Source organism: Danio aesculapii, chromosome 8 (genome assembly GCF_903798145.1).
Source record: "Danio aesculapii chromosome 8, fDanAes4.1, whole genome shotgun sequence".
NCBI lineage: Eukaryota > Metazoa > Chordata > Actinopteri > Cypriniformes > Danionidae > Danio > Danio aesculapii.
Genome location: NC_079442.1, coordinates 5805771 through 5818759, shown reverse-complemented (window position 1 = coordinate 5818759; position 12989 = coordinate 5805771). Strand labels below are relative to the sequence as shown.

Sequence of the window (12989 nt, the reverse complement as noted above, 5' to 3'; positions counted from 1 at the left end):
TTTAATCCTTTACAGTCTACAGTGCGCTCCACTAATAATGGCACCCTTGGTAAATATGACCAAAGAAAGATGGAGGAAAAATGCCTTTATTGACCTTTGTTACCCTTAATCTAAATATTAACAAAATATTTACATTTGAAAGTTTAATTCATGGAGTGCAAATAATTGTGGCTCACATGTATTTGACTTTTTAACGTATTTTGAGCAAATAACAGTCAAGAGTTTTTTTTTTATGTCAAAAACAATAAAGACGAGGCGGCTTTAATTATTTATTTTCTTTCTTATACATTTATTTATGCATGTGTTTATTTTTTTTATTTTCTTTTCATTTGTTATTTATTCATTATTTGATTTATATGCTTATTCATTCATTTATTTATATTTATTTTTCATTTTTGTATTTATTTTCTTTATTAATTTGTTGATTCTTTGATTCATTTGTTTATTTTCTTCATTTGTTATTCATTCATTTATTTATTTCCTTTTATTTCTTTTATTTATTCATTAATTAATCGATTTATTTTTTTTTAATTTTCTAACATTATTCGTTCATTTATGAATTTATTCATTAAAATTAATTATTTTTTGTTATTTTTTTCTTTATTTTTCAGTGTATTTCTTTTCTTTATGTATTGATTTATTGATGCATATATTTATTTTCTTCATTTATTTATTTTCTTCTTATTTTTTCTGTTAGTTATTTTATTTATTTATTCATTCATAAATTGATTCATTCATTTTTTCATTTTATTTATTCGTCCATTTATTAATTTATTTTTATTTTCTTTTATTCATTCATTCATTAATTCGTTCATTTATTCATTTTCTGTTCGGCTTAGTCCCTTTATTAATCAGCATTTTTACACAGCGGATGCCCTTCCAGCTGCAACCCATCTCTGGGAAAACTTTCATTATTTTCATTCTTTTCTGTATTTTTTTATTGAATTATTGATTTATATGTTTATTCATTTTTTTTCTTTCTTTATTCGTTAATTAATTATTCTTATTTATTTAATTATTTATTCATTCATTCATTTATTGATTAATACTATTTATTAATAATTTATTGATTGATTTGTTTGTTTATTTATCTTTCACTTTATTTTTTTCTGTTATTTATTTATTTTCTTTATTTATTTATTCAATAATTGATTCATTCATGTGGCGCATTGGTTAGCACCGACGCCTCACTGCAAGAAGGTTGCTGGTTTAAGCTCCGGCTGGGCCAGTTGGCATTTCTGTGTGGAGTTTGCATGTTCTCCCTGTGTTCGCATGGGTTTCCTCCGGGTGTTCCAGTTTCATCCACTGTCCAAAGACATGTGGTACAGGTGAATTGAACAAACTAATTAACGTAGTGTATGAGAGTGTGTGTGAATGTATGGATGTTTCCCAGTACTGGGTTGCAGCTAGAAGGGCATCCACTGCGTAAAACATATGCTGGATAAATTGGCGATTCATTCCGCTGTGGCGACCCCTGATAAATCAGGGACTAAGCCGTAGAAAAAAGGAATGAATGAATGATTCATTCATTCATTTATTTGTTTATTCATTCTTTTTTTCTTTCTTTATTAGTTCATTTATTAAATAATTTATTCATTCATTCATACATTCATTCATTCCAGCCAATCTAAAAGAAATAAGAATTTCTTCAGAATAAAAAATATAGTAAATACTAAGAAAAATCTCTTTGCTCTGTGATACATCACTAACGAATAATAAGAAAAATAATAAATTCACAGGGGGCTAATATTTTTTTGTCTTCAACTGTATATTAAGTGTGCATTATTAACGAAAGGTATTGTATGTTTTTAGTTGTTCTTTTTTCAGACAGTGCTCAGAAACACAGCAGTGTTTGCTCTAGGATTTTTTTTTCCAGCTGTGGCGGCAGCCTTTACACAGATCTATCAACTACCTATGGCGTTATGTCAATGACAAATGTCGTGAGCGCAGTATTACATGTCGAGATCGCATTTATGTAATACGAGCATGTGAATCTCTTGAATCTCTTTGCTTGCGCGCCGATTTCCTCTGTTCATGCACAACTTCTTTGCACGCCCTCAAATACGCTGCTCAAGCGCTGATTTTCTTGTGCGCTCTCAAATAAACGCAATTCAGTGCGTTTATGGAACGAGTATGTCTCCAACATTTAATAGATTTGCTAGAAATATTTATGAATGTCTCCAATAGACCTACAGAGCATCATTAATGCGTCCCGAAGTAAAGTGAAACGGCTATAAACTCCAGCAAGATAAAGTCATTGTATGCAGTTGACCTTTATCTGTAAACTATAATCATCAAAACAGTGTTCATCTTAACTGAAAGCTATGTCGTGTTTGTTGACCTCACGCATCACGCACCTGTCAGTCAGCATGTCACCTTAAACAAGTAACGCACAGCACTACTACGATTACAAAAAAGTTTGAGCGGTTATAATTTACTTACCTTTTAATACATTTTGGTACGATTATCACCCGCTATTAAAAAAAAAAAGCAACTGAATGTTTTGAATGAGAAGCTGTAATGCAGCCGTGGCGGGATGAATTTTAGTGTGGCGCCCCGCCATGGGTGAATAAATGTAGCAGAAACCATGCACAGTGACTCTTGTCTGTTTGTGTCCTCAGGCTTTGGGCTGCTTGTTGTATAAGTTGTGTTATTTCACACTGCCGTTTGGAGAGAGTCAGGTGGCCATCTGTGACGGCAGCTTCACTATCCCAGACAACTCCAGATACTCGCACGACATGCACTGTCTCATCCGTAAGAACAGCTCTTCATTTCACTTCTGATAGGTTTATGTGTTAAGGGAAGACTGTCTTGAAGAGTATGACACTTCGTTTCAAAGTTTAAATTTTGTGTGTATTCTAATTACTCCCAAATTGGCATTTCACATGTGAAATGGTTCAACCAGTAAAACTTAGAGTAGCTGTATGTAAGTTTATGACTCTTCTAAAGCATAAAAAATACCATCATATGCTTGCATATATTTAAGAAACATGCTAAGTGAACATTCTTGTTTATCTGAAAGCAATGCTGAAGATATTCTGCTTTGAAAATGGACGTTACGTGCCAGTATGTCTGTCTTTGTTTTGGATCTTTTAACCCGGCCAATGCCAGTTTAGCGCACTCCGGGTTGCCTTGATGGAAAACAGCGTATTAGATTCATTCAGTCAGGATGGCTTTCAAAGTGTGTGTCCGCAACCGAAATGCGACCTCTGGTGGACAGTAGCAGCCTCCGAAATGAGACGCAGATTCAGAGTTCCACATGAGGTGGTTATTAATTAGCAAATAGTATAAATATTACAAGCGTAAACATTAGGTGAGCAGGTTACATTGTAACCCCGTTTCCTTACAACACACTGCGTGATAAGATTTGCAGTGAGAAACAGTTTGGCTGTTTGCACCAGACAAATTTAAATACAGCCATTCAGAAGCACAGAATAGTGCACTCACTGCACTTTGACAAAATGGTAAGGTTTATCATGTAATTAATACAAATTAAACCTCTTTAACATTATTAAATGTACATACTGAGTTACTGATATGTGTTGGTTTGCACTGAGTCACAATTCTAAAGCTGCTGCTGTTGCTTTCAGTATATGGCAATAAATATCATGTAAAATGGCATTCAAACTCACATTATTAGCATTTAACACAGAATAAAGCACATGAGGTGTACCTGAGGTGATTATTGTCAGTTGTCTGTTGTTCAGCTGCAAGAAATAGCAGCTGTTTCTAAAATATAAATTTCAGGTGTTAGTTTGGACAAAAACTCATTTTAAAATGGAAAATATTCCTTCTATCGTGTGCTGCTGCTTTTATTTAGAACACAATTTAAATAAGCCTTTGTCGGTGTCGTCAATCTGGCAACCTGCGCTTGTGTGTGTTTTGAACCAGGAGTTCAAATACCTAGTTCACATACTGGGGGTCAAACGTCCTAATTTTGTCATCAAAATGAATAATGATAACATTAAAAATCTAATTTGGTTGCCGATATCGATATGGACACTGATATGTTGTACATCCCTAAATATTGCAGTTTTCACCTTTAAACCAATACATTTTTATTTTAATTTAGAAACTAATTAATATTGCATTTTAAATACGCTTTAAAAAATGATATTTGCTGTTTGTTCAAACTACTTATTTAAAATGAGTTAAAACAACACAATTCTTGAGTTTTCTTGAGTTAATTATTTTGTGTTCAGTCAACTTAACTTTGTAAAAACCAGTAAGTTAACTTAATTCCTTTATGTTGCCCCAACCCAAATTGTGTGGAACCCAGCATTTATTTACAGTGTACATTTAAATAAATGAGAAATGGCGCTTTGTTCTTAAAGAAAATAAAGAAATCACAGTATCCGTGACAATATTGCAATACAGCTGTTATCGACATTGCTAAGGGAAGTTTTCTGAGTTGCAAATCATCCTATTAAAATGATTTTTAAAGGATCATAGGACACTAAGGACTGGAGTAATGATGCTGAGAATTAAGCTTTACATCACTGGAATTACACTACCTGACCAAAGTCTTGTCATTGATTCCAGTTGTAAGAGCAAAAAATAATAACTTGACTCCTAGTTGATTATTTGGAAAAGTGGCAAAAGGTCGATTTTTTTGATGAATCATCTGTTGAACTGCATCTTAATCATCACAAATACTGCAGAAGACCCGCATGGACCCAAGATTTATAGAAATCAGTCAAGTTTAGTGAAGGTACAATCATGGTTTGGGGTTGCATTCAGTATGAGGGCATGCGAGAGATCTGCAGAGTGGATGGCAACATCAACAGCCTGAGGTATCAAGACATTTGTGCTCGCCTTTCCATTGCAAACCACAGAAGAGGGCAAATTCTCATACTTCAGCCTCCACATCAAAGTTCCTGAAAGCAAAGTAGGTCAAGGTGCTCCAGGATTGGCCAGCCCAGTTACCAGACTTGAACATTATTGAGCATGTCTGGGGTAAGATGGAGGAGGCATTAAAGATGAATTCAAAGAATCTTGATGAACTCTGGGAGTCCTGCAAGAACGCTTTCTTTGCCATTCCAGATGACTTTATTAATAAGTGATTTGAGTCATTGCAGAGATGTATGGATGCAGTCCTCCAAGCTCATGGGAGTCATACACAATATTCATTCTTTTTTCACTGCAGCATGACTTTATATTCTATACTGTTCATTATGTCTGTTAAGTGACAAGACTTTTATCTAAGAAGAGTCAGACCTTACTGTCCTAATTAAAATAATTAAAAATCAAGGCATGATCATATTTTATTCTGGTAAAATAGACGTAATCTATGTAGAGGCCTTTGTCTTTCATATACACCACTTCTGATACCAAATGATCAACCAGAGGTCAAGTTATTATTTGTTGTTTCTAAAACTTGGATAATGTACATTTTATAATGTATTCAAATCAAATTAATTTAGTTTATATTTCAGGTTATAGTTAACTGTGTTTCAGAATTAAATAAATCCATTCTTAGTCTGAATGTTTAGCTATATAAACATCTTACAAGCAAAAAATTGGGATTTAATTTAATTTGAGTGACACAACTGATAAAAATGTTTGTCATTTTTGTTTCATTTTTCCCCCCTCAGGTTACATGCTGGAGCCAGACCCTGACGTAAGGCCAGATATCTACCAGGTGTCATATTTCGCCTTTAAACTGTCCCGGAAAGAGTGTCCTGTACAGAACGTTCACGTAAGAGCTGCTCATTTAGACTTCACCAGATCTTCCGGTGCCCTAACTAGCCCTCATCTTCTCACCTATTTTCCCGCCACTCTCTACACAGTTTTTGTTCTCTGTTCCAGCACATGCTACTTAATCCATGTTTAATTCATGGCCATTGCTTTGAGTAGATATCGTAATTGTTCGCACGTATCGGCAGAGGAAGTGGAATGTCACCGGTGGCTGCCAATTGGCTCAGATCCAGTGGCCTCTCCCACTCTGAGTTGGATTGATAGCATAATGGAAGCACTGAGTCATGATCAGAGGCATATTAACATCGACATGCACAAAAAATGACTTTATATAAGATATACACATGCATTCTGCTCATTTTTTTAAACCTGCGTCATTTATTTAAAATACTGGTAACACTTTTTTAATATGGTTTTATTTTTGTTGATGTTAGATAATGGATTTATTATCATGAGCAAACAGTGAACAATACTTTTACTACAGTATATATTCATCTTTGTTAACATTAGTTAATGGAAATAAATTGTTCATTGTTAGTTCACGTTAACCAATGATGCCTTAACTAGCTTTAACAAGCACAAATTTGGATTATATAAATAACCTATATAAATAAACCTTATTGTAAAGTGTGACCAAAAAAATAACCACAATCTTACTGTTGGCAAACACACTTATGCATGCATAGTCACACACAAATGTATTCATGTTTTTTATTAGTATTTGTAATTTCAGTACTGCTGTGCGCATATTTGTATAAGACTTCTACTATTCATGTTTTATTTTACATCAGTGTAGCTTATTTAAATTTCTATTAAATACATTATTTTAAGCAGTTTATTTAAGCGTTGGTTTTAGTTAAAAAATATCATCACAAGGGTTATGTCAATGGTAGTATGCAGTAATTTTGTGAATATGTGGATTCATTAAATGTTTGTCATTTAAAAAAAAATTCTTAGCTGCATAGGCATTATTTATAAATCTAAATTTAATTATAATCATTTATTATTATTTTATTAAAAAATATTTTATTTATTATTATTATTTTTTATTATTTATATTGTTATTGTTATTATTATTATTATTATTATTATTATTATTATTATTATTATTAATTTAAAAATAATTTATTTTATTATTATTATTATTATTATTATTATTATTGAAGTTTAATTTTTATTTTAAGTTTTTTTTTTTTTTTTTTTTTTTTTTTTTTTTTTTACATATTTTTGGCTTCGGTTTTAGTTAAAAAGATATAATCACTAAGGGTTGTCAGTGCTAGCGTACAATAATTTTGTGATTTTTGTGCATTCACTAAATGTTCACTTACATTTTTTTAGTTGCCAAGGCATTATTTGTAAATCTAAATCTAATAATAATAAAAATGTATTATTATGATTGTTATTATTGAATATTTTTTTTCAGTGTTATATTTATTATTTTAGAATTATGTTTTTTTTAACATAATTTTAGCTTTGCTTTTAGTTTAAAAAATATATCATCAATAAATATCGTGCAATAATTTTGTGAATATGTGGATTCAGGAAATGTTTGTAATTTTAAACATTTTTTGGTTGCCAAGGCATTATTTATAAATTTAAATCTATTTATAATAATAATTTATTAATATTTTTTTATTAATTAATGTTATTATTAATTTTATTATTAATATTATTATTATTTTGTTTTATATTAATCAATACATGTTATTATAATTATTATTGTTGAATATTTTTAATTAGTTCTTTTTAGCGTTAATTTTATTTATTAAGTTTATTTATATTTTCAATTTGTTTGTTTTAGACTGGTATTATTTGTAAGAAAAAAAAATCAGTTCTAAATCACTTTTTTTTTTAAAGTCTTTAATCATCCTACTTAAAATGTTTTTGCGTTACATTTATGTTTCACCCAGAAATTAAAGTCGTTGACAAGCCAAATAAAACAACATGCTGCTAATCCTTTTTTTCTTACTCTTCCAGAATTCACCCATTCCGACTAAACTCCCGGAGCCAATCAGAGCGAGTGAAGCTGTGGCCAAGAAGAGTCAAAACAAAGCCAGGTGAGGCCTCGCGTGATCTGCGTGCTCTCAGTTATCTTTCAGAGTAAATTTGATGAGTTTCTCCATTTCTGGAACACCTCACCGTCAAGCTTCACACTCACATTTATCTCTGACTCCATACTAGTATATTTTTCCCCAATTTTCCCTATTCAAAATCCCACTCAACATGTTATTTAGTGTCTTCAAGATTCTGTTAGAAGTCACTTTGTTTTATGTAAAGCCTTTTATAAATAGGAGGCGTTTAGTGTATTATTTAAAGTTGACCTATTATGCCTATTATTGCAATAAGTAAAATAAGTCTATGATGTCAAAATATCCCACAAATAATGTTTTATAACGCTTAGAAACTGACCATTTTAAGCTTTGACCCTTCGTTTTAGTCGTTTTGGTGACTGTTGCTTTAAATTCAATTGAAATTGTGCTTTTTTCCAATAGAGGGCAAAGCTAAAAATGCCTGTGTGTCAGCAAAATGGCAGATTCAAAAACAAGACTAACATCCAATGCTAATGAGGGAGAGATCATCACTAATGGGCGCGGCTTTCCACCGCTGATGATATGTACAAAGGGAGAATGTCGATCAAGTGTGTCGAAGTGTTTCTGCAGACTGTTTTTATCAAGTGTGATTATAAAAAATTAAATGAATACATTTTTTACCATTAGTAGCTGGTTATAATCACAGACTGTTGCCACACAACTGTGTTTAAACCCCTTATAAAAGTGATTTTTGCATAATAGGTCCTCTTCATACAATCTCATACTATAAAAGTTGTTAGTTCTGACTGAGCTTTTCTTGTCATTCAGGCTCACTGATCCAGTCCCCACCACTGAGACATCCATCGCACCCCGGCAGCGTCCCAAGGCTGGTCAGGCTCAACCAATCACAGGCATCCTGCCCATCCAACCAGCCCTCACCCCTCGCAAAAGACCCAATGCACCTCCAGGACCCAGCCAACCAATCAGTGAGTGTTTTTTTTTTCAATATAGGCGTCCCATCATTTCGGTCTCATCTATTCATGCTCAATCTCTCTTTCTATTTTTTTCTGACACCTCGCACATCATATAGACCCTTTTCACAAGACTGTTATGCAGACCCTTCGGGATATCATAGGACTTTTTTCAAAATTTTGTGGCCTAAAATGACGGATTTTGCTGCGGCTTAAATTTGCGTCAGTATTTGTGGCCTTATTTTGTGTTGATTTTCTGTAAGAAATTACACCACAGATAAAAGTCTTTATTATATATATTTTGTATTACTCCTAGACCCAGACATTGGGTTCTGTGACTTAAATTTAAAGGATACTGTATGTTTTAAAAAAATCTTGGATTCATGTATAAATTTAGTGTGCACAAGAGCTCAAAGATTAAAATCCACTGAAGCATTGCACCGGTTGTTGTTGGCATTGTTGTTGTTTTTCATAGTTGTTTGTCTGAGTTAATCAGTCAAGCGTTATTCCTGTGAATATTGCATACAAAGTGTGAAGCTCTCTAGTTGGTTCTTGTCATATGACTCATGATGCGTTTGCGGTACTCTGTAAAGTTGAGATGTTTTGCCGTTCAACCATATCCAGTTGAATTTAAATTCACCAAGTACTTCACGCGGGCCGCTCAAATGGGTGGTCGTAAAATGCCCAGGTCTACTTTAAAGGCTTTATCTGTCATCATATACTCACTTTTTTTTTTTTAGTAATGTTCCTATCACTGAAGCTAACACATATATGTTTGTCTACTACAGAGGCTCCATTTACACTAACATGTTTTAGTTTTAAAACGGCGTTTTAGAATGAAAATGACACTAGCGTTTTACCCAGCGTTTCTGAACAACTCTCCGTCCACATTACTCTGATGAACACGCACATAACGTGACCACACACACACACTCTGGCATGCACTGCAGCGTGCTTTGAGCACATCTACCCAGATGAGAGCTGTGCACGTCAGACTGTTCATCAAGGATCTACTGCTGCATCTAGTCTCACTATATTCGTTAAACGTGATATTTAATTCATCTTGTCTCTATCTAATGACATATTCCAAGACTTTGGTCTTTTGAATCTATTACTTGTTCTCAGGTAACGTGTTTTGGCTGAGCGCAAAGATAAATTAGGTTAATATAATAATTAATGTTACCGCGTACACTGATTCCGCACATTTGACTGATTACTTTCCTTCATTTCCTATATTGTATAAACTTGATGTATGTTATGCTTTTATAATGGCCATTATTGATTATTAAAACTGATATTCATCGAAAGAGAGGTAAGCTTCGTATTTTCAATGAAAATGAAAGGAGGCACTAATGTTATAGGCTGCGTTTTGTTATAAATATGCATACAGTGAAGATGATGCTCATGTAAATATGCAGCTACACGATGCCTCAACATTTTTGGTGTCTGTTAATATCAAAATGTAAATAGGCAGTTCCTTATATCATGTTATCATGTTTAAAGTACACTGTTCCCTTTTGAAGATTCACCCGACTTGTCCTTGGGAGTTTGTTTTCCACATCAAACTTGCGAAATTTGAACTTACAAAGAGAGGATGCAAGACTGAACTGTGTGTAGGCTACTGAATATTGAGGAAAAAGCCCCAATCAGACGAATGAACAGCCACACCCCCGTTTTCAGATGTCTTTGTTTTCCCCCATCCACACTAACATGGAGCAGCAGCATTTTAAAATGAAAACAGCCTCTTCGATGTTTCCAAAAAGCTCCGTTTTCGGTGCTCGAAAACTACAGCGTAGTGTGGACGGATGGCGCAACCGTAGCAAAACGTATGCATAAACCTGATACTGGTGATATGTATGCTTGATTGCTTTTATTGTTTATGATGACTGTCATGTTATAATAAATGGAAAAAAGTTCAAAAATAAATCTTTAAAAAAAAGATCACCTTTTGAAAGGGTAAAAGTAATAATAATAATAATAATTATGTAAATATGAATATGTATTGATTTAAATTAGTAAATACAATTATAATAAGTATTATTATTAATAATAATAATAATAATAATAATAATAATAATAATAATAATAATAATAATAATAATAATAATAATAATAATAATGGGCAACGCAGTGGCGCAGTAGGTAGTGCTGTCGCCGCACAGCAAGAAGGTCGCTGGTTCAAGCCTCGGCTGGGTCAGTTGGCGTTTCTGTGTGGAGTTTGCATGTTCTTCCTGCGTTCGCATGGGTTTCCTCCGGGTGCTCCGGTTTCCCCCACAGTCGTAAGACATGTGGTACAGGTGAATTGGGAAGGCTAAATTGTGGCTGGAAGGGCATCCGCTGCGTAAAAACATGCTGGATAAGTTGGCGGTTCATTCCGCTGTGGCGACCCCAGATTAATAAAGGGACTAAGCTGAAAAGAAAATTAATGAATGAATAATAATAATATTAATAAATTCATAATAATTAATAATAATATGTAATAGTAATATGATAATAATTAGAAAAATTAATACTATTGTCATTGTTAATATTTTAGTACAGAGTGGCAATGATTTTAGTAAAACAAGGGAAGAAGTCAAGCGTCCACTAAGTTGTAGGAACAAATATTATTTTGTGCAATTTCCGTGATATCATTTTTAAGGTTTCTTAATCATCAGACTGTTGTCTGTGTTCTTGCTTGTCTTTTGTGAGAAGGAGTTTTGGGGTTTGTTTGTGTGCGTGTCATCTGTTTTTCTGTGTGTTCACAGGTGTTAACATGGCTTCCCAGCCTCCTGTCGCTCAGCAGCACGCCACACCCGCTCAAATACAGGCCACTCCCTCTCCACCACAGACCACACCCCAGCACGCACAAATGTTCGTGCAGCAGCAAAATACAGCCTTCTTTACAGCTCAACAACAGGTAACTACTGAATGACTTATTATGTAAAATCACATCACAAGACACAGTTTACAAGGTATTTTATAGATGTTAAAATACTGATGAACAATTACATTAGCCGTGAGATGTTCATCCATGTTTAAGCAATTCGTGTTATATATATGTTCATTCATCTAGCCTAAATAAAACAAATAAGACTTTCTCCAGAAGAAAAAAATATTATCAAACATAATGTGAACATTTCCTTGCTCTGTTAAACATAATGTGGGAAATATTTTAAAAAGATAAAAAAATTCTAAGGGGGGCTAATAATTCTGACTATATATATATAGTATAGTGTATATATATATATATATATTCTGACTATAATATTTTTAATTGAATATCTTATTTTACTCACAAATATGTTATTATGCAAGTAAAAGTGGTTGCAGTTATCGTCATTCTATTCATCATTTGTGTTGCCATTTGTTTTGTTGCACCGACTGTACCTCCTATCATAACAGCATCACTCAACGCAGACCAGCATTTTATCAGCACAAATGGCTGCATCTCCCTCCACACAATCTAAACCTAAGAATAGGGCACCCCCTCCACCCGTGCACCACCCTCAACCCGACCGCCTGACAACATTATCAGCAACCACACAGACAAAACCCAAAGCAATGGCCCCGGCCCCGCCTGCAGAGTCTCCGCATAGTGTAGATGGTGATGCCTCTGTGTCTGCGCAACCTAAAACCAAAGCTATGGCACCTCCACCCCCTGCATCGCATGCCTCCTCCACCCTGCTTCCACCTAACAGCAGCTCAGCTCCATCCACTGACTCTGAAGGAGAGCCAGAGCAGAGGGTAACCATCCGGTCATATGTGGCTGATCTATTAGGCTGGATTTACACTGCAGGCCCTGATGACCTCTGATTTTGTTACTGTATCTGATTTCATCTATTTATTTTGACGACCCATTGTCCAGACAGAATCTGCGGACATTTTTTGCCATGATTTTAGGAGCATCATTTACTAAAAACATAATATATGAAATAAAAAATAATACCTTTTTAACTTTTGTGTAATGCGTACAATGCAAATCCAATTAGATCCACTTAATTGGGAAACAAAGCAAGTTTCTCCTGTAATATATCTACTAAAAGACAGAAAATATTACTTTACAAGCTTTTATTGTAAATTTCATATTACTCAATATTACTGAAATTAATTTAAAAACTGAATGAATATAAATGTGCACAAGTAAATATATTGACTCATTTATGGGGTAAAAGTCTGCGGATTTCTGCGCGCGCAGATTTCGTGTGAGAGGAATTTTATCCGGTTTATTAGGTTGACAGTTTTTTGTTAATTAATTATAATTATTTAGATCTGAATAAAATCTTTCACATGTTAATTTTAATAATATGAA

The 12989-nt window shown here is 33.6% G+C and overlaps 1 protein-coding gene across 5 annotated transcripts in view; it reads left to right on the top strand.

Moving 5' to 3' along the window:
- The window catches only part of aak1a (AP2 associated kinase 1a), a 90123-nt gene that overhangs the window by 35567 nt on the left and 41567 nt on the right, over positions 1–12989 (top strand). For 4 of the 5 annotated variants that reach the window (XM_056463075.1, XM_056463074.1, XM_056463073.1 and 1 more), the window contains exons 7-12: positions 2622–2754; positions 5595–5698; positions 7675–7754; positions 8556–8713; positions 11446–11597; positions 12083–12424. In XM_056463075.1, coding sequence (XP_056319050.1) covers positions 2622–2754; positions 5595–5698; positions 7675–7754; positions 8556–8713; positions 11446–11597; positions 12083–12424 — 969 coding nt within the window. The remainder of the gene's footprint in view (positions 1–2621; positions 2755–5594; positions 5699–7674; positions 7755–8555; positions 8714–11445; positions 11598–12082; positions 12425–12989) is intronic. The other variant, XM_056463076.1, reaches the window with a different exon arrangement.